We start from the raw sequence: 21,767 nt of genomic DNA, 5'->3' as shown, positions 1-21,767 counted from the left end.
TCCTCACTCAGGGGAGCCCAGCTTCAGCCTGAAGATGCAGGAGACCCCGGGAACTCTGTGATGTGTCCCAGATCACACAGTGTGCAGAGAGCCGGGCTTCAAGCACCAACCCACTCATCCCACCCCACGTGGACTCCAGGACTCCCCACCATGGCCTCTCTGGGCCTTCTTCTCATTCTCCCTCTTTCCTGCAACTCCACACCCACATACACGGTGGCTCCCACAGGGAGGCTCTGAGCACACAGCGACCGGGGCTCAGACGCGGAGGCTTTCGCACAAGCATCCGCTTTCCTGGGTGGTTGACTGCGGATGAGATACACTATCATGCGCAGTGGTAAGGGGAATCCTGTCCCTGCTCCCAGTGTCTGGGACAGCACAGGTGGGCAGCAGCTGGGAGCTTCAGTCCTGGCTCCCAGCAGGTGCAGGCAGGAAACACGGAGTGGCCTGAAGCCGCTCTGAGCGTGCTTCAGCAAAGTCTGTCACCTTCCACCAAGACTGACAGGCAAATGCCTGCGATTGTGACACCAGGGGACAGGCTCGCCAGTGGGAAGGGTCTCCAAGCACCCCGCACACTGCCAGTTGTGGGGTCAGCAGTCCAGGAGAGGCCCCAGCGCTCTCACTGTGATGAACGTGGCAGTGGCGACGGTGGGCTGTTTCTACAAACCACAGCTAGCACCTCCCAACCTGTGGGGAGCAAACCGGACTAGACTGTTACTCGAATTGAGACTTATTCTATGCATCTGCTCTCCCACAATATGGCGCTGGGAGAGGAGTAAACAGCTTCCGCACAGCTGCCTCCAGTTCAGCCAATTAACTGTAGGACTTGCTCCTGATTGGAGAGCAGCGTACTCAGCCGAGTTGGGATTGGCGGAGGAGGACTATAAAGGAGGAGAGAGACGGCATGCACCAGGAACATCTATGGGGAACATCTAAGGGAACCCGTGCAGCCCCCAGAGAGCCGGCCGGCGGTGTGCCGCTCCCCTGCGGAAGTGGGGAATGCGGCCAGGGGGAACTGCCCTTCCACGGAGGTGGAAGGGATAGTAGCCAACCCGGGAAGGACCAGCAGCAAACCCGGGGAGGGCCGAGCAGACAGAAAGAACAGCGCAGGGTCCTGTGTCGTTCCTCCACGAAGAGGGGGAGCGACATAATGGTGCCGTGACTCGGATAGGAAACCTAGGAGGGAAGAAATGACTCGGATAGAAAACCTAGGACGGATAGGAAACCTAGGACGGATAGCAAACTTAGGAGGGAAGAAACGGGAAGAAGCAGGAAAATACCGGAGAGAGAGACTAGCAAACAGCCTAAGGAAAAGCCGGACGAAAAAGGTGCCGGAAGAAGCTATTGAAAGCCTAGGCATAGACTCGGATACGGACTACGGGGGGAAGCTGGGAGAAATCTCTAAGGTCGAAAGCGAAAGTGAAAGCTAGAACAAACAGACTCGGATGCAGACTGTGGGGAGAGGCCAGGAGAAATGAGGGAGGAGTATTGTTGGAAGAAAGCTTGGGGAAACATACCGGGTAGAGAAAAATGTTAGGGAAATTGAAGCCACGGGGGGCAGGCCGAGGCGGAAACGAAAGCCACTTTGGGATTCTCAAGTTAGCCCGGGAATAGGGGGCGAAAAGTTAAAACCAGAAGCTGAGACGTAAGCCAGATTGGGATCCGTCTGATTAGCCCGGGGAGCAAAGGACGGGAAGCCAGATCGTGGGGCGGAGACGTACGCTGGGTTGAATTCGCCAGGCTAGCCCGGGGAACTTAGATTGAATCCTAGTGGCGGAGACGCAAGCTACGCTGTGTTACTCGCGGAAGCCGCCGCGTGCAGAGAGAGCACGGGGCGTGAATAGATAGGGAACGCTGGCGTAGGCCGTGGTTCAGACGCGAAAGGGTTAAGCGTGGAGACCGCGGACCGCGCAAAGCCGGGAAGCCGCGCAGAGAGGCGCGCGGGCTGAAGCGGCGCAGAGCCGGGAACCCGCCGGCGGGGCGAGGTGCCGGAAAGCCGCAGGGATAAGAGAAACAGAAGTTTTAGAAGTAAAGTGAGAGAAATAGGAATGCCCGGAGATAGAGAAATAGAGAGAAATAAGGCCTCCCCTCAACATGCCAATTAGAAGGCTTGGATTCGGTCTGCCCGATTAGTGAGGCGATGAGCACCTGGGCGGCTAGCCGCAGGTCACCGAAGACAGGCACGAATTAACATCAGTAAAGCTTCCCCACAATGCAACAATGAGAAGGCTTGGATTCGGTTTGCCTGATAGGTTTTGTAAACACCTGCAGGCAGTTCTAGCAGAGCAGAGTATGCGCTGCAGGGCACCGAACACAGGCACGCATCAGCGCCTGGAAACCTCCTCACAACATGGCGAAGAGAGGACCCGGATTCGGTTTTCCTGATTGATAGGACTTGTAAGAGCCTGTGGCAGCTCTAGCAAGTAGAGCAGAGTGTGTGCCGCGGGACACCGAAGACAGGCGCGTATCAACGCCAAAAATAAAAAGAAAGGGGGATCTGTGGGGAGCAAACCGGACTAGACTGTTACTCGAATTGAGACTTATTCTATGCATCTGCTCTCCCACAATATGGCGCTGGGAGAGGAGTAAACAGCTTCCGCACAGCTGCCTCCAGTTCAGCCAATTAACTGTAGGACTTGCTCCTGATTGGAGAGCAGCGTACTCAGCCGAGTTGGGATTGGCGGAGGAGGACTATAAAGGAGGAGAGAGACGGCATGCACCAGGAACATCTATGGGGAACATCTAAGGGAACCCGTGCAGCCCCCAGAGAGCCGGCCGGCGGTGTGCCGCTCCCCTGCGGAAGTGGGGAATGCGGCCAGGGGGAACTGCCCTTCCACGGAGGTGGAAGGGATAGTAGCCAACCCGGGAAGGACCAGCAGCAAACCCGGGGAGGGCCGAGCAGACAGAAAGAACAGCGCAGGGTCCTGTGTCGTTCCTCCACGAAGAGGGGGAGCGACACCAACCCTTCAGTGCTGGGCTTTGAGGGACAAAAATCAAGTGTGGAAATTTAAAAAAAGAAAAAATCCCACATCGGAACACCCACTACAAAGGAGGCTAAGCTTGCATACAGATCTTTATTAAGAAAAATTCTAAGTGCATATACAACTTTTCATCGATATGACTTTGAAGTAGAAATCGCTGTTTTTCAAAGAGTTGTTAATTCCAAACAAAACAAAAGCACACTGCGTACTGGAAGCTGCTTTCTTCTGGGCCATTTTCACATTATCTGGGAGACGCAATTTAAACAATACAAATACAGTATTTAACACATTTAACACTGAATCCATCACTTCTAGAGGCTGAGACCCCAGCGAGGTTGCAGAATCACAAGGCTTCTATGTGCTTTGGTTAACTTGGCAAACCTCAGGGATGTGATGGGGGCGCACAGGGGAAGGAGGGAGGGTTGGAGGTTTGCAGGGGCAGGGCTTGGACAGGGGGCTCTCGCAGCATGGGTCAGGGGAGCCGTGTGGGCTTCAGGGCCCCCATGTTCCCATCTAGCAGGAAAAGGGGTGCACTGTCTGGAAAGGTGATGGACTCCCACGTCACAGAATGGTCAGATCGGATCCAAGGGGAAGCCCTTGAGGTCTCTGGACTGCCCCAAGAGGGAGTCGGGGCTGCAAGCTATTGCTGCCCAGACCTCTTGCTCAGGCTGTACCACCTCTCTTGGGAGGCGACCTCTGATCTCTGAACAGGTCCACCCCGCTGGGGTCTCAGCAAGTGGAAGGACGCGTGCAAACAACACAGGGCACAGATTCGGATTCCAACACGCAGCAGCCTGTGTCCTGCCCTGATGCAAAGGCTGACAGTGGGGCGGGGCGGGAGGGGAGACACAGAACCCCAGGGGAGGCAGGGGAAGCAGCAGCAGGACCAGGAGGGGCGCTGGGCAATGCAGTCTACAACCCAGGGATGCTCACTTGACTTGTATTTTGGAAGCAAACTGGGGTTAGGGTCAGGAGAGACTTTTCCTTTGCAAATGAAGCCAGGCAGTCTCCATTCAGGCACTGACTGAAGGTAGCGGAACTGTCACACAAGTACTTTCCCCAGCAGTTCCTACTCCTATCTATTTCCCCCCGCTATGGAGGAAATACAGAAATAAGCCCTCAGTTAACCCTACAGAAGATTTAGGGCCCTTCCACCAAGAAGCTCCAAGGTGCTGATTCATGGGTTTTCAGAGGAGACCCTTGCACATTTTCCGGGAGAGATTTTCTAAGCATCTTGGATGATGTAGAAAACATCCCAGTGCAAACTCAGCTATTGCAGGAGCACCTGCAGTAACAGGTTGATCTCAACAAACAAATAGCACTGGATCCTTCAAACTCCCAAGGAGCTTGCCGTGTAGCCTAACTGGATGGAGGATTGAATTTCTGCTCAAAGAAAGGGAGAAATCGTGCAATTCTTCATGGATGTACCACCAAGACCCAGTGTAACGGAGTAGTTCCAGAAATGGCTGAATACACCTCACTCAGACCCTACAAAGTATCCAATGGGAAAAACACAATCCAAGCTGAGTTCATGACAGTGCACTCTCCTGGGCTTCACGTGCAGTATTCTTTGCACGGATCCATTTCCCCACTTCGCTTTTTTTTCTTAATTAATTAATTAAAAAAAAATTATGGTGGGGGTGTGTTTTTCACTAAAAGGTTGTGAGATGGAATGAAAAGCAAACAAAAAAATCTTATCAGCTTATCTTTTCAAAAAGTGAAACTCTTAAGCATTTTGATGCTGCCCCAGACATTGTCCTAAAGCCCATTTTCTGAATACCCCCTTCCCAAGGTTAGAGACCTCGGCACCCGCATTCTGGGATGGAAGAAGTGATTGTCTTAATTCGGTTCTTGGTGGAAAGGATCTACTCCTAAAGGGGCTGGGTTTTTAAACCTCCCTCCAAAAAAATATGGAGAATTTTTTCCCTGTTATTCCCCAAACAAAGCTGGGCTCAGCCCAAGGAAGACAAGACTGTAGTTTGAGATATCAAAACTACAGAAGCGTGGAAACCCTCCAAGGTCCACACAGCTGTCTACCACGTCCCCTGGGCTCTGCCCAGCCTTCCACAGTGGTTCTGGGGTCGGTGGGAAAAATCATGGCTGTTCATTTACAAAGGGGCCCGAGACCGGATCAGGACCAGGTTAAATGGGTCAGGGGGCCTCTCCCCCCTCCACAGGGACTCCTCCCCACCTCAGCCTTTGCAATCGAGGGAGAGACGGCACACACGCACTGGACAGGGATCACAGACACAGGCTGACTTCAATGACAGACACTTTCCCCAAACAAGACACGGGGTGGGGGTGGGGTGCACAACGCTCTCAGCTAACACAAGACTCTCCTTTGCTGTTGCCGGGCTGACATGAAAGCTTGGGTCTTGACAGAGAGTTGGTGCTTGAGGTCATGGAGACAAGTCTTGAGACACAGGACGATGGATGGGACACAGAGTGATGAGAAGGACGCGATGGATGTGGAGGAGCACGGGGTTGAGGGGCGGGTCTCGCTCTGCCCTGGCCTCACACTTCCTGCACTCAGCTCAGGGGGTCCTGCAGCCTCCCGTGTGGGCCTCCCAAACCCTCCAAGGGTAGGCTTGCCGTGACGCCCCCTCAGCCCTGCCCCAGGTCCTTCCTGTGGGTGTGACACAGGGCAGGACTCCCATCTGGGCAGCTCGGAGAGATACAATACTCAGGAGCCCTGGGCTCCACGGAAAGATACAAAGAAGCAGGTAACATAATGGCTTAGTCTAGGTTCTTAATCGTCACCAGTGACATTGGCTAATCAAACTAAAGGACACATAAACACCATATACGTATTTTTGCTACATAATCAAATGGGGAGAATAAAGCAATCTGTGCAAAACAAGGCCCTGGCCAAATGCACCTGGCCCTGCCCTAGCCTGGGCTTCAGCCCCAGCCTCCTACTGTAAGGTCTCCGCAGGCGCCTGACCCGCCTCTCACATCTTGAACCTCCTGTTGACAAGAACAGACGGAGACACCATTAAGGCGGGAACACCCCAGTCTCCCGGCAGAGGCCAGACAGAGAGGCAGCAGCGGGGATGGAGGGTGGCAGGGGAGAGAGGCTGGGCAGCAGTGGAAGGGGCGGGGACAGAGGATGCAGCAAGCGGACACGAGAGAGCATGGAAGCATTCACAGTGGGCACATGACGACATGATGACGATCACGGGACACGTGGCCCTGACCCTGCAAAGATGGGAGGGCTGACAGTACCCCACGTCTGCCCCCAACTCACGGCTTCAATTGCTGCCACTCATCCATCAGGCAGAAAACGACAGGTGCTCCATGGCCCAGGGCAGCCCCAGGACCTCTGCACTCCCAGACCAGAGGCCCTTCCAGAAGCTTCCATCAACCACCCATGCTGGACCTCGGGGCCCCTCGGCCACCACCACACTACACCCCATGGCCCAGGTGGCCGCACAGGTGGATTGCATGCTGGGCAGTGTGTGGGGATCATGCGCCTCTCACCTGGCTGGGCACAGAACCCAGGTCAGGCCCTTGCGTTCTCCAAGGGTGGCTGTCTTCAGCAGGCTGGAGCTCTGGCCACTCCCAAGACACACTGAGGCCTGGCAAACCCATGCACAGACCACAGACCGAACAGCACTGGCCGGCGTGCCTTAAGGTGGGACCGATCCGCCCCAGATATAAGACAAGCAGGAGGTGGTGTCCATGGGACACTGCAGATGCTACAGGGCCACAGCTCCCCTGCACCGCCCCCACCACCCTTGCAGGCAGACAGAGCAGGGGCCACAAGGCTGACCTTTGCAGCCCAGGCCGCCCTGAGCAGAGCCGGCTGCTTCCACCAGCAGGACACTTGAGGACAGGGTATGGGCAGTGGAAAACAGGTGGTTCAGCCGCTGTGCCCTGGTAGGAAGCCTCTCTAGCGAGGAAAACGGACAGCAAGACTCACCCAAGGCGGGTGTCACAGGGAACGCCATCCGGGGACACAGCCTGACAATGCTGAGACCCCAAGGGGCTCCTTCTACAAACTCCAACCATTACACCTCTGCCTCCATTACCCAAAGGAGCCCCAGGGCCTGGGGTGCACACAGGGATGTGTGTGCTGGGAAGTGGGCACAAGGGTTAAGAAGCCCAAGACATCTTTTTTTCAAAGCACTGTTGAAACTAGAGCCTCTCTCTCTCTCTCTCTCTCACTCTCCCCCCCTCCCAAACGGCCCCCTCCTTCCAGTCCAAATTAGAAACACTTGGCAAAAAAACAAAAAAATAAAATAAAAAATTCTCAGACATACATGTGCTGCGGGGCGGAGGGATGGGGAGAGGAGTGGTGGAAAGTTCTAGAACTTACGCCATATTCCCTTCAGGCAGGTATGTCCCCTGAGGACTGAGGCAGCTGTATCCCAGAGCCAGAGTGTACACTGTCAATGAGACCTCCCCAGCAGAAGGAAGCAGAGGGCCGGGGGTTGTGGGTCCCAGAGCTGCCATCCCAGCCCACCTGCCCTCCATGTGGGGACCCGTGTGAGCCCACAGGAGGTACCCTGAGACGCGTTTCCACACCAGTGGGCAGGGACCACTCCCCCACCCCTGCTCCAGCTCAGCCCACACAGTCTGTAGAAGCCCACCCAGCTGGGGAGGTGGGGCTGGGGGTTGAGGGTAGGGCCAGGCAGAAGGCACCTGGGGAAAGGTAGGGCCAAAGCCAAGAGCAAGTCACTTATCACCTGCCCCCGGAAGGCCACCAGCGGCAGTGCAGCTGCAACAGGGAGACAGGGGGAAGGAATGCGGTCCTTCCTGCTCAGGGCCCCGTGCCCTTGCCAGCTTGGGGCTGAGGGGCTGGAGGGTGAGCCAGGATGATGCTACAAAGAGTCCTGAGCACGCAGGCTCCATGTCCCTGGCCTCCCCCGTCTCTGTACGACTACTTTCTTCATCACAGAGCCCACCACGAGGGGCCTCAGCAAGCACATAAATACAGGAGCCCGTGCGGCCACCAGGGCTCCCCCCAGGGAAGGCAGCCTGGGGGGCCTGCCTGGAGGAGGGAGAGCGAATTTACAAAGCACCAAGGAGAGTAGAGGGCACTGCGGTCCATCTCCAGGAGGCAGAGAACTAGTTTTTCCTTTTCTGGGCAGCCTTTCTCCTCTTCTGTCGCTTCTTTTTTCCTATCTTTTCTCTTTTCCCCACTTTTTCTTCTCTGCGCCCCCTTAGATAAAATTAGTAGAACCGTTAATGACATTGAAAGAAACAGGAACGCGTCTCAGTCTGTACAAAATGTCACACCACCCCGAGTATGGCTTTTAGCTCTGTCTTCAGTCTCAGGGCCCTGGGCAAAGCACCTGTCATCAAATAACCCAGATATCTGTCTCCCCCCACCACCCTGGGTTCCAGCTAGCCTTATGCAAAGCTCCTTTGATGGCCTTGACTGGTTACGGGGATGGCCAGTTTGCCAGTCTGATTCCAGTGGCTCCCACTGGGGACACAGAGTCTCCACGGTACGGGATGTGGATGATGGCACACTGAGGGCCAGGCTGGACCTTGGTCTCGTATCTCACTCATCGGGCGCTCCTGCTTCTCAATGCTGACTGGAACTCTGCTTTCTCTACCAGTCTCTGCATTCCATGTCAAATAATGCCTAGGAGGCTATAGGCCTGGGGTTCGTTCCTCAGCGCATCCAGGAGAAGAGGAAGTGGGCAGCCCAGTCCACTTCTCCTTTGGATGCCTGTGAACACCCCCTGGGAAGAACTGGGATTGTTCTGGAGACAGAGGGAGAGTAGTGGTTAGCGGGATTTGATTAGAGCAACTGACTTGGGTCTGTCACATTAAAATGATTCAAGCTGAATGGTATTTAATGATTTATGGGGTGAGGCCACCTGTTCCCAAGGAAGCTCGATATTAACCATGGGCTGGAGTTTTACATGGGAATCGGCAAAGCTGAGTATTACTCGGGTTTGGTTATCTGGAGATTACATGGGGATGTTAGGGAAACTGAGGAGGAGGAGGGAGAAGAGTTGGAGGAATTAGTGAGTCAAAGATGGTTCATCCTGCAAAAAAACTATAACGGCTGCTTCCATTTGATTAAAAAAAAAAAAGACGCAAAAACTGAAACTGCAGATTGAATGCACTCAGGAGAACAGCTCTGGCATTGATCCCCACGTGGGCTCTGCAGCCAGGTCCGGGGCACCTGCAGAAGCTCCGGCGCTAACCACTAGCTAGCAGAGTTTTCCTGAAGGTCAATAAATCCCCACATTCTGGAGGAGAGGAGGTTTTACCACAAGAAACAAAGTAGCATCTTTATTGCTAGTGCATATCAATGTCACATTTGATACAATCTGAGTACAAGTGAAAAAAAAATACACTGTGGCTAACATTGCAGCAAGCTGTGTTCACAGTTAAAATAGACCATAGATGGATATCTCTTTACAAACTGCCAGGAGCTTCAGATACTACAGGAGTGGCTACTGACGCTCCTATGGCTCCGCTTCAAATATAGGAATTGTTGGGCTACAAATATATTTGGAAATACATTTGTTTTCTAAAGAGACGTAAAAAATGTGCACAAAAATAGATATATATATAGATATAGATATATATAAATGCCTTGCAAAGAGTTGCAATCACCAGCAGGACTTTCTGTGGATCACATTCTGTGGGATTTTCATCCTGCCAATTGCTTCTGATTGGAACCCGAGAACCTGCTGTGGCTTCGGGGAGGAAAGGGTCCGAGGCACAATGACGCTTTAGTCATTTTGTTGTTGTTGTTGTTTGGTTCACTTCTGATTTCAAAAACCTCAGGGTGTGTGCGTGTGGAGCTGCCACAGCCTCCTCAGGCTCCAGAGGCAATCAGCGAAACCATACTGGTTTTAACATTGCAGAGGATCCTGCAAACTTGAGGAGCCTTGTGCCTTGCGGGAGATACAACCCCACAGCCCCCTGGATGGGGGTGGGGCGGGGCAGCTCCAATCTGGACTGGATCTCACAGAGGGCCCAGGCTGGGGGGGAGGCAGGCGGGGGCAGAGGATGAGGAAGAGAGGGAGGCAGGGCTGGGGGGTGCCCAGGCATCCTCCTCTTCCTCCAGGGTCAGGCACTGATCAGGAAAGGAAGAGGTGGGGTGAGGCATGCGAGGGGAAAGGGCAGGCAAGGCTGGGAGAGGGTCTCTGGGCACAGTCTCCAGCGGCTTCTCCATGGAGCCCACGGGCCGGTGCCCTCAGAGGGGCGCCCCTTGTCAGGGGAAGCTGCCCTGACAAATGTTTTTCCTCCAGCCTCCACATCAAGGCAGGCCATTTTCCGAATTCCCCGCCCAGTCATTACCCACTCGACTGTGCCCAGACACATCTCAGGGAAGGAGAGGAGAAGGCTCCAAAACAAACCAAATACAGATCTCGAAGTCATCATTGATTTAAAAAAAAATAATGAGAATGAGGATGAGGATGATGGTGATGATCATGGAGAACTGATCAGCTGGCATAATACAACTGCTTAGTAAAAATAAACAAATAAAAAAAAAAAACACCCCAGCGACCAGAGCGCCGATGTGCAGGGGTCTCTGGGGCTGAGAGAAACAGAAGCTGCAGTATCGACATCGTACCGTGCACTATGAATGCAGAGTCTATATGCTGGTGGCAGGCCGCAGGCTCACGCCCAGACCAGCAGGCCGGCCCACGCGGGGCAGGCCCTCCTCCCCACAACCTTGCCTTTCCTCTCTCCCAAGCTGTGAGCCTTCCTCAAGTAGGCCTAGTGGACAGTCCTCCATGTGCTGGGGCTTACTTGTTTAAGGCTTTCTCCAGGTACTCCTGAATCCACTTTAGCTTCGGATCAATGCACACTTGTCGGTTGTTGCTCTTCAGCCGTGCCCTGAATGGGGAAGAGACAGGAGAGGGTCAGCGTCCAATGGGCAGCAGGTAAGCAGGTGCACTGCTCGCCCGACACCTGTTTGCGGCACCTTTGCCTGCGGCAGGTGCACCGCCAGGTGGGGCCAGATTCAAGAACCGCTCAGGGTGCACTGGAGAGAATGCACGAGGCATGGAGCCATGGCTGAGCTGGAGACAGAGGAAGAGGAAGGAAACATTTCAATGAATGCAAAACTTGGGGACTTGGGAACACGGTAGAGACTTTATGGAGCTTCAAGGGGACCACAGGTTTTTATTTCTGCCGTGTTGTCTTGACAGGATGTGGGTCTGAGTGAAGGGCAGACTTTGGGGTGACCCTGGCGGAGGCACTGCCCAAGTCTGGGGGTGCGAGTCGGGGTGGGTTGTGGGGAGGGGAGGGGCAGTGCAGCTGGGGGACATGGCATATTCTGTGTGTGTGTGTGGATTTCCAGAGAAAATTGACGAGTTCATGGATTATTCCATGGTCTCAGTCATCTCTGGATCTTCTTCCCACATCTCCCCTCTGCTCAGGGGCCTCCTTGTCTCTGGGGATCCCTCTTCGGTAAGCTCTAGTTGGGGGGGATCTCTTGCAGCCCAAGGTCCAGCCCCTGAGGGGTCTAGAAAGACAGCTAAGCCCCTGTCCTGTGGCTCAATGTCCAGCTGCCTTCCCAGGCGAGTTGCCCTAGCTCATGCGACTAGGAAACAGCAGATTGTCCGTGCTGGCTAAATTCAGTACAGAGACAAACACGCCTTGTCCACAAGGTATCATCCACAGCAAACCCATTCAAGCTAGAAAACAAGAGAGACGAAGAAAATGCAACCTACAAGCACAGGTGCCGGGTGGGACGAGTCTCTGGGAAGAGGAGTTTCAGCCCCGGCTGCCAAGTCTCACCCATTCTGAGCACCAGGACTTTGGAGACAATCAAATCCTCCCCCTACCCCCAGGAGACTCTGAGCCCCTCCCTCACATGGTCCACCTAATGGACTGTTAGGATCATGGCTTCTTCCCTACACCCCCGCACCCAGCGCCAGCACTCTGTGTCACGGAGACACATGGGAGGTTGGGTTTTCCTGTTTCCCACAGGAGTGTCCTCCACCATTAGCTGTTGGTAACACGGAGCAAAAACAAACATTCCAGGGTTGTATTCCAGAACATGCAAGTCAGGAAACTGACAGCTTGGGTTCATATATATATATATATATATATATATATATATTCTTTGCTAAGTTGCTAAACGTGGCACTGAGAGCAATACAGCCCTGCAATGGGCAGGACAGATGTAACTGTCAGCAGCCAAGGGCTGGCTGCTTGGCTGGGTGTCAGTTGAAAGCTTGCTGAAGCCCCCCGTGTCTCCCAGCCAAGGCCAAGGGCATCTGCCTGTGCCATGCTGAAGGCAGGACCACTGCGGGGGAGGGAGGGGGGTGGAACAGCCGTCTGCCAAGCCCTGAGAAGCGGCTTTTGAAACTCAAGCCTGGCTGTGCGTACCGCAAGTCCTCATGCCTGCCACCAAGCATGTCAAGTTCAAGACTTGGCAGAGTCACCGCTGTCCCAGGCAGACGGGCAGGCAGTTCAATACTTACACGATCTGCAGGGCACAGTTGGGCGTGTTGAGGATCTTGAGATGCTTGACGTTGGCTCTGGCCACGTGGCTCTCGAAGAATCGGCAGGGGCATCTGTAGCTCAGGCTGACGGGTTTCCCTAGCAGAGGGGAGGAGAGCAAGGCCCCCTGGTTACACCTTGCCAGGCTGTGGGGTAACACACAGGCATCTAGGCTCAGGCTCAGCTTCCCACTGTGCAAGACAAAGGACCCTGGGAGATTCAGCTGGAAAAGTTAGCTCAGGTGTCTCAAAGACACAGGCAGAAATGACAAGAGATGGTGGGTTCCAGGTCAGTTTTTCTTGGTGAAAAAAACAAAAAACAAAAAACCTCCAACAGGTCAAGCTGGGAAAGACCTCAGGCCAGGGGAAAGGGGGAGAGGAAGGCACCAGGGCTGCCTATACTGGACCCTCCCCCACCGGTGGGCTTCTCCCCCCTCCCCAGCCCCCTCATTTACATTAAGCCCTGGAAACCACAAAAGCAGCTCAGCTGGGCTCCTACCTGGGAGTCCCCAGGGCTCACCTTCTGGCCAGCACGGGCCTGAAGGCAGAAGCCGCCGAGGCACTGCAGGCGCCCTCACGGGAGATTGCATTACCAGCTTTGCTGGCCAGTGGACCAATTTGCAAAATGCCATAATTGACACTCATTAGTGTCAATTAGGAAGGGGCTCCCAAGGAGGAGCCCCTTTAAGACTCATCCTGTAAGTCTAGAATTGCAGGCCCTGGGCAGGCGGGGGAGGGGCCGGAATGAGTGTGTGTGTGTGTGTGTGTGTGAGTGTGTGTGTGTGTGTGTGTTTCTCCCTGCAGATTTTATCCAAGCCCCCACTGAATACCCCAAATCATTCGAATTTGCAGGTCCTTTCATCTGAGATTAAATGAATGTCAGACTATTTAGTCCAGGGTTTGTTTTTTTTTTAAAGTTTGTGCACAGAGTCCCAGGCCTCATAGCGGCTGGGAGTGGGGGAATCAGACCTCCCCCCCCCCACCCGCCGCTGCCACTCCAGAACTGAATGCATTCCCCTGCAAACCTGGAGGAGGAAGCTGGGCTCGCTCAGAGACTCAGGGCACTGGGGGATCCAGAACAGCCCCTCAGCTTCCCAGCAGACCAAGTCACCGCTGCCAAGGTCTCTCCAGAGAGCTGGCTGCCTCCAGGTGTCCCCAGACCTGAGTCCTCCCCAGCTGAGAAGGGAGGGGGTGCTGGTGGTGGGGCTGCATGAGCCGGGACCCCTCCTCCTCCCAGCAACAATGAGCTGTGGCCACCCCAGTGCTGGGGTGGGCAGGCGGGTAGGGGGCTGCTCGGCTCCCATCTTGGGAAAAGCTGCACTAACCAGTGATCAGACCAGAAATCAGAGCCCAGGGAGCGCTCTAAACACAGGCTTTCTCTCCCTCCTGCCCCCATCCACCTCCTGGGATTATCCTTTTCCTTCAAAGGCAATTCTTAGTCCTACTCCCTGAGGACCCCCAAAGCCCTCCTGGAGCCTGGAACTTCAGCAGGTTTTTAAAGTGACAGAGCCACAGGTGCTCTTACCAGGGGAGAGTGCTCAGCGGGTGCTCTTTTTTCTCCCAGCTTGCTGCCCCTGCAACTCACTCTGCCAGCGACTTGGGCTGCAGCTTCCTTGCACAATCTAAAGACCAGAGCAGCCCCGCTGTCACTCTGAATTTGAGACCTGGCCAGCTTGGGGCCAGGGGCAGTCTCCAGGCAATCTTCCATTCTCAGAGTGCACAGAAGACAGGCGCCCGAGCCTCGGAGCAGACCTGTAGGGCCCACTCTGGGTTAAAGCCCAGCTAGTCCAGCGCATCCAGGGACTTGGCTGGGTCAGCCAAGGCAGAGGGCAGCCAGGCGCCAGGAGGCTAAACAGGAACAAAGCATTTTGGGAGACGCAAGCAGCAGAACCCTGTTTGGAGAACCCAGATCCCTGTCCTGGCTACATGGCACCCAAGAGGGCCGTTCTTGGGTGGCAAGACCCCCACCTGACCAAGACCAGGAGGAGCCTGGAGGAAGGCACTTTCTCTGCACTTCCCCCACATCAGGTGCACCCAAGGCCTCCTGCATCCCAGCTCCATCAGCACATAGCATCTCACCTCAGGACAGCCCTAGCCTCACCATGCCCCACATCCTGGGCCAGGGGCTGCAGTCTACACTTATTTTAGCCTAAGTGTTCTGCAGCAGCTCTGAGCACGGCCGCCTGCAGCCTCTCCAGCCAGAGTTCCGTGCAACCCCGGCCCGACTCACACCAAGAGTCCCACCGTCCATGGCCATCCAGGACACAGTGGCTTGGGTCTGTCCAAAGCCCACTTAGCCCTCGGGTGCATCTAAGCCGCCCTTTCACCCCTGGCAGGAAACTCAGCACCCGAGAAAGCGCAGCCACGGTCTCTGATTGGCACAGCTTTGTTTTGCGCGTTCCGGGGCAACAGTTTATTTGGTTTTACGGCAGCGGTGTCCTGTAACAGCGGAGCGAGTTTTCTCTTCAGCGTCAAAAAAAAGCAAAGAAAAAGCCCCCCTCCCTGTGAAACGGGACACCACGGTTCCCAGTGGCCCAAGGCTTTGGCAATTGAACTTTGCTGCAGACTCACTCCGCGGCACAGCGCTCCGCCGGCCCGTGGCAAACGCAGGTGTGTTGGGGAGCGGGGGCAGGCTAGAGGAAAGGACGTGCACGGCCCCCGAGCCTCTCTAGTGACCCTTGGAAGAGGCAGGGAGGCAGGGGCTGGACGCACGCCCCGGACCGCGTCGCTGCGGGCCAAGGAGCTGTGCAGAAGCGAGGCTTGGCGGATCGCGCCCAGCCCGACAGCTGCGCCGCGCTGCGCCGCCAGCGCCCGGCCCCCAGCCCTTGCGAGCGTGCGGAAAGGGGTGCAGCTTCGCGTGGAGAGGACGCCACGATGCCAGCTGCCCGCTCGGCCTCACGGCCCCGACACGCCCGTCGCGGAGTCAGACCGGCTCTGCGAAGCGCTTCCTCCTACACGCTCCGCCCGATGGCCTCCCCGGCACCGCGGTGCGCAGCTGGGCCTCCAAGCCCCTTGGCCGCTGGAATCCGAGCCCCGCGCCAGAAGGCACTGGCCCGGGGCGGGGAGTGAACGGCGGGGGCCCGGGGCTCGCGGCTCCAGAAACGGCTCCCGATCCCCGCACTCTCCCGCGCCGGCTTCGCGCGAGCCTTCGGTGCGCTCCTGCCCAGGTGCCCTGCCCGATCTCACTCCCCAGCCGGCTCCTCGAGGTCCCGCGGCCGCTGATTTGCCGAGTGCACGCCTCTGCGCAGCGCGGGGAGCTTCGGGCGCGGCTCCCCGAAAGCAATGTCCAGCGCAGCAGACGGACAGCCGCACGCTCCCCCGCGCCAGGAGGCGCGAACTTCGTGAGCGCGGACGCGGGCTTTGGAGTCGCGACCCCGCACGCAGCGCGGAGAGCCCTGCTCGGGCCTCCGCCGCCGGACTCACTCACCATCGCTGAGACAGAGCGCGGCCAGCACAAGGGCCAGCACGGCGACAACCTTGGCGTCCATGGCGCGGCAGGAGGGCGCGCGGGTGGCGGTGGTGGCGGCGGCGGCGGGCGGACAGCGGCCGGGCACGGGGCGGGCGGAGAGCGAAAGTGCGGCGGCTGCAGGCGCGAGCCAGGCGCTTTAGAGGCGAGAGCCGGCGGGGCGGGGCGCGCAGCAAGGGGCGGGCCCGGAGCCGAATCCAGGCGGCGGCGGGGGTCGCTGACGCGCGTCCCCTTCCAGCGCACCCCCTCCTCCCGCTTCCCCCGGCCCCTCCCCCGCGCCCGTGGCGCTCCGGGGGCCGCCCTGCGCTGCGGCCTTTGATCTTAGCAGGCCCCACTGGGCCCAACTCTGCAAGTGGTTCCTGCAGCCAGGCGCCCAGCTGCGCCTTTTCTCTCCCATTATGCAGATTGGGAGACTGAGGCCTTGAGGCATAAAGTAGGAGCCGCGGAACCTGGCCTTCCGGGGTCAGAGTCTGCACTGGAACCCGTGGAAAGTCAGCACACTGGCTCCAGGCTAGCCATGGCCACGGCTCCCAAGGTAGCCAGGCACAACCTTTTCTCTGTGCGCAGTCCTCAAACTGACTGCAGGACCAGGCTCCCTGCGCGGCGGCCGGGGACGCGCGGCCTTCGAGGAGACGGGTCTTTGCGGCCAGAAAGGGATTCCAGGCCTTCAGTACCCAGTGGTCAATGTCCTCGCCTGTCCTGGAAGGCGCAGAGCGCTTCGCTTGCCGGCTATGAGCAAGGCAAACACACTCAGTGCGTGCGCTCTCAGCTGCGAAATGGGCACATCGCGGTTCCTGCACGCCGAGTGGAGCTGGGGGCTCTCGAGGACGACCCCTGCCCGCCGGCGCGTCCGACTCACACTCACGACCCAGCGAATGGAAGCGACAAGCCCAGCGCGACCCACGGCCATTAGAGAGCCCCCCTCCCCCTACTTCTCATCTCCCCTGGCGATGCGCCGGCGCTGGCTGCGGGCTGCAGAGAGGCGGACCCGCGAGGCTCTCGCTGCTGATCGCTGCCGCCTGGGGCACCGCTCGGTCACGGGCACGGGAAGGCCGCGCAGGAAGCAGCTCGGGCCGCCTCCCGCGACCCTTTCCCCGCAACGGCAGATGGCGGGCTGCGTGGGTTCTGTCCTCGGGCGCATCCAAGGCGCAGAAGGGGAACAGGCTCCAGGCCGTCGGGGAGAGGGTTTGGGCTCAGTGGCTCCATCTGGGGGCCCCCTGTGTGTGTGTATTGAGGTTTGGGGGTGCCAGACTTTGGGGCTCCAGCTGTGGGCGGGAGGTGTCATCTTTCCCTCTCTCCACCCCAACCCAAGAGGCTTTTGGCTCCTGTTACATGGGCTCCAACCCATCTGGATGTACTGGTTCATCCATTCACTCTAGGCCCAGCCCGTCTCTGGGCATTCACTGATCCGCGCTTTGGCAGCCTGCAGCTCTAGGAAGGAGACAAGCGCTCGGTCATCGGCCCTAGCCTTGCGCGGGGCCCTGCGGGCAGCGCGCTGACCATTGCGGCGGCTGGGCTCGGGCGCCCTCTGCCGGTGGCGAGCCCCCTCCCTGGCTCCGGGGACCCGGTGGCCAAGGACTCCAGCCAGAGCCCGATAGCTGCGCGGCCAGGTAACGCCTGGGACTCTGGGGTTGGGGAGGGAGCGGGGGAATCCCTCGCTCGGGCGCAGGTGCGCGCCTGAGAGCCCGGCGCCTCCTCGCCTGTTGAGTCGGGCCAAATTCAGCGCCAAAGCCTCACTGGCCACTTGTTTTTGCGGCAGAATTCAGGTGCGCGGGACAGGAGCGCTGCCCCTGCACGCCGCCGTGGGCTCTGGGAGGGGCCCACGTGGAGGTGACTCGGGAGCTAAGCTGGGGCGCACGCAAGCCCAGGATTCGCAACGCAGGTGTCCCTAAGGCGTCTTAACTGCTAGGCCAAACGCCTGCCCCAAAGCCCTGGCTTTGCTCCCAATTTCAACTCCCTGCTGATGCGCACCCTGGAAGGCGGCAGGTGATGGCTTAGGTGGTTGGGTCCCTGCCACCCCCATGAGACAGCTGGATGGAGATGCTGGCTCCTGGGTTTGGGCTAGCCCAGCTCCTGTTTTTGTAAATGTTTGGGGGAGTGAATCAGCAGATGAGATATCGCTAAAATAATCAGATTAAAAAATTTTTAGATGAAAAGAACCTCTCATTTTATGGTCCGCAAAGGAGTAACGATTAGGGCTCTCAGACAGTAGCATTTACCTTGTGTCTATGCTCAGCCACAGGGCGCCTCCCACAGGGCGTCCGCCACACTTCCCCTGCCGTCCCTTCCTGAAGCCACCATCTGGGCCCAAACTGGCTGCAGGGGTGTCTCCCTGCCTGGGTCTGCCTGCTGTCTCCTGCACCACACAGAGGGAGCAGGGGCCAGCTGCTCCTCAGGGGTCTCTTAATATGCACCATTCACGGTGGGAGGCAGGAGCCTGGCTGCTGAGTTACAAGGCAGGTGCGACTCCATGGCTGAGGTGTGTGTGTGTGTGTGTGTGCACACGTTGTGGTCTTCAGACTCCTGGCACAGGCACCTGCCCATTTCCTCTATCTGCCCAGCTCTGTTCACTGCAGGGTTGGATGGCTGGGCTTGCCCAGAGGACTTCAGCATTAGGGTGAGGACTTGCACTCACAGCTGTGGCATCTCGCCCTGTCTGTCCTGCTCTGGGAGCCAGAGGCCCCTGTGAGGAGGACGAGTGCTCCAGGCGTTGCTGTTGTCATCTGGGCAGTGGGGCATCTGTTGGACTAGCCATACCTTCCCCGGCTGAATCCCAAACTGGCCTCAGAAGCCACTTCCAAAGAGCCCCATGGTGCTTGGTAGGGAAAGACCGGGGAGCCCGAGTGGTCCCGCAGGCTGAGGGGCACACGGGCAGGCAAGGCTTTCGTCATGGGTCACGGATATCCAGCACGCCAGGACTTGTGTCTCAGCTGTCTCTTCTAAGGCGGGGGTGGGGTTTCCTAGGATACAACCCCCACCCCCCACACACACCTGAAGCATCAGATCGCCAGGGTAGCATTGTAGGCTAGACAAGATCCTAGCCCCCACACCCACTCCCACGCCTCGGGTCTGCCCTGTCTGTGCCCCATCAACAGAATAATGGAATCAGCTCTGGATTTGGGGTGCAATTCCATTCCTAGCCACACCTAAAATTGAAGGATAGTTCCCCTTCATTCACAGTTTCACTTTCCTACATTCCAGTCATTTGCAATCAGCTATGGTTTGAACATATTAAATGGAAAATTCCAAAGTTAAACCATTTAGGCTTTAAATTGTGTGCTATTCTGAATAGTGTGATAAAATCTTGGGCCAACCCACTCCGTCTTTCCTGTAATGTCAATCATTGCTTTGCCCAATGTATCCACAGTGTGTATGCTACCCTCCTGTTAGTAGCTGTCTGGATTACCAGCTCGAGGAAACATTGGATATATGGGGTTTATATGCATTTGTGGATGAAAACTGTCCATGGTTTTGGGCATCCACTGGTGGTCTTAGACCATATCCCCTGCCGATAAGGGATGACTACTGTAGACACCATTCTTTATAGGTAGTTGAGTGTTAAGTTTCACACCCATAGGATGACTGAGCCTTGTACACCTTCTGCCTCCTTAATACTCACATATACCTGCATGAGGTAGGTTCCATGTTAACTCCACCCCTCAGACTTGGGGACTGAGATCTCACAGCTATTATTTAGCAGAGCTGGAACTGAATCCACTTAGAAAAGGGCTATTCCCAGAGAGGGAGGAAAAAGTGAGTTTGCCATATAAAACACATGTGAACTACATTTGAATTTCCGACAAACAGTGAGTTGGAGTTTTGAAGTATGTCACAGATATGGCTTTTGCTGTAATACTTCTACCAAAAAGAATTATTTGTTGTCCATCTGAAATCCAGTTTGAATGGACATCCTGTGATTTTATTGGCTCAGTCTGGCAACCCTATTTCAAAGTCTACCTCTGCATATCATCACAGATTCTGCTGTAGGCCCTAGGATGTGTGTGCAGAGATGGGATGGCGAGTTCTGAAGTCACCTGCTTTCCCATTGAACAGCTTCTTGAGTTTAAGCAAGGACGCTGCAAAGTGGCGCATTAAGGCAGGAAGGGAGGATTGTTCTTTGTTCTGTTGGGAACAGGCAAATGTGGCACCAGCCCTAAGCCGAGCTTTTGAGTCTAGGCCATGCCCACTGCTGGGGCAGACAGGTGCTCTCCTCAACATCACCAACCTGCCCCTCCCTCTGGGGTGACCCTTTCCATCTGCTGTGAGTGGCATGAGCTGGGGGTGGGAGGAGGGCTACCCCAAGAGAGAGCACCATGTGGGCAGTCTCTTGATCTGGGTGGGAGGGGGCTGGAGATTATGAATGGGGTCAGGAGCTGCTGTGAGCTTTGGGGAAGGAGCCGGGCCTGCAGCCTGGACAGAGGGTTCTCCCTCAAGTCCGAGATACTGGACTTCCAGCCCCACTGGCCTTCTTGTTCAGGAGAGGGACCTGTGCCTCTTTTTCCACCAGGTGACCAAGGGTCTGGAGTCTTCCTGCACAGATGCATTGGACAGCACACAGAGGCTACCCAGAGGCCTCCAAAGGCAAGTTCAAAGGCAATGGAGGGTTTGTAGCTGTGATATGGACTCAGGTGGGAAAGACCACCCACCACATCGGAGGTATCCACCTATCAACTGCTCATTCATCTATCCATTAATGTCTCCAGGTGTCCACCAACCCATCCACCAATCACCCATCTGTATCTCCAGCCACACATGAATCCATATATCCACCTCTCTGTCCATCCATCCATCCATCCATCCATCCATCCATCCACCCATCCACCTGTCCATCCCCTGCCTCTCCCCCATCAACCACTCTGCACCAGCGCTGTAGCCCTGAGAGATCTTTTCCGTGAGGGACAGGAAAGCCAGCCCCCAACTTTCCAGATAACAGGGAAAAGGAGCCGAGTACTAAGGGGTCCAGACCCTGGCAGTCACAGCCTCAAAGCAGATCCAGACCTTCACCTGTCTCTTCATGGAGAACGCGGTCCTCTTGGAAAGGCAAGGAGGGCTTCCTGGAGGAATGCCCACCCAGGCAGGAGCTGGAGGAGCAACATCAGCGCACACCTCCCCCTCCCCCCCACCGAGTGCCCATCCCAAGAGTTTCCTCCATAAATTACAAGAAGAAAAAGCAAAAGAAATAGGGAAGAAGCAAACCTTTATTTCTCTGTTTACTCCTCTGCATTTAATGAGCAGTTGTTAACATGACTGAAACCATCTGATGATTTTTACCAAATGGAAAATCTCCCTACAGGGGCAATAAAACAAATATTCGGGATAGAGAGAGGCAGTCATAAAAGGCATTACCCTGTTGTAAACAGAGGCGGGTGGTGGTGATCTATTACCTTGGGCTCCCCAGCTTTCAACACAGGGCTGGGATTCCAGGAGGGGCTCTGACCTGAGGCGCTATTTACTTGGGCTGCTTCTTGGGCAGGTCCTTGTGGGTCTAATTCTGTCTACCGGAATGGACTGAAGTGGAGGTCTCAGAGTAGGAGAGCCCAGACCCGGGGCTCTCGTAACTCAGGGGCAGTTGAAGCCCCCCCACCACGAGAATGCCAAGGAGAGTACATTGTGCTATCTGGGCCAGATGGGGTGAGGGTCCTTGCAGCCCCCTCCCTCCAGCTCATTGCCAAGGTGGATGCACGGAGTCACTCTTTACTGCAGTTGGCAGCACCCTGGGTGGTCCATTTTACCCTAGTGATCTTGGAGGGACTGCCCTGCCCTTGGAGGGACTGTCCTAGTCCAGGTAAGCCACTCACCTGGCCCCTGGTGCACGTAGCTAAAGGTCAAGAACTCACACACCTGGGAAGAGGTGAAGAACAATCTGGAATTCTTAAGGGAAAGCAAAGCTGGCACTCA

The 21,767-nt window shown here is 56.3% G+C and overlaps 1 protein-coding gene across 2 annotated transcripts; it reads right to left on the bottom strand.

The window, feature by feature from the left end:
• Positions 1-3,052: 3,052 nt before the first annotated feature.
• On the bottom strand, positions 3,053-15,999 carry CXCL12 (C-X-C motif chemokine ligand 12). Of its 2 annotated transcripts, none has more exons than XM_051836948.2 (4): positions 15,831-15,999; positions 12,386-12,503; positions 10,704-10,790; positions 3,053-8,142 (listed from the first exon to the last, which is right to left on the bottom strand). In XM_051836948.2, exons 1-4 carry the CDS (start codon positions 15,889-15,891, stop codon positions 8,049-8,051), a joined length of 360 nt encoding a protein of 119 aa, XP_051692908.1. In that variant the 5' UTR covers positions 15,892-15,999; the 3' UTR covers positions 3,053-8,048. The 2 variants fall into 2 exon arrangements, with proteins under 2 accessions (XP_051692908.1, XP_051692909.1); XM_051836949.2 differs by having other exon boundaries at positions 3,053-5,945; positions 15,831-15,996.
• Between the last annotated feature and the right edge of the window lie 5,768 nt (positions 16,000-21,767).

The sequence above is a fragment of the Oryctolagus cuniculus genome, chromosome 15, assembly GCF_964237555.1.
Source record: "Oryctolagus cuniculus chromosome 15, mOryCun1.1, whole genome shotgun sequence".
Classification (NCBI taxonomy): domain Eukaryota; kingdom Metazoa; phylum Chordata; class Mammalia; order Lagomorpha; family Leporidae; genus Oryctolagus; species Oryctolagus cuniculus.
This window is presented reverse-complemented; position numbering and strand designations above follow the sequence as displayed.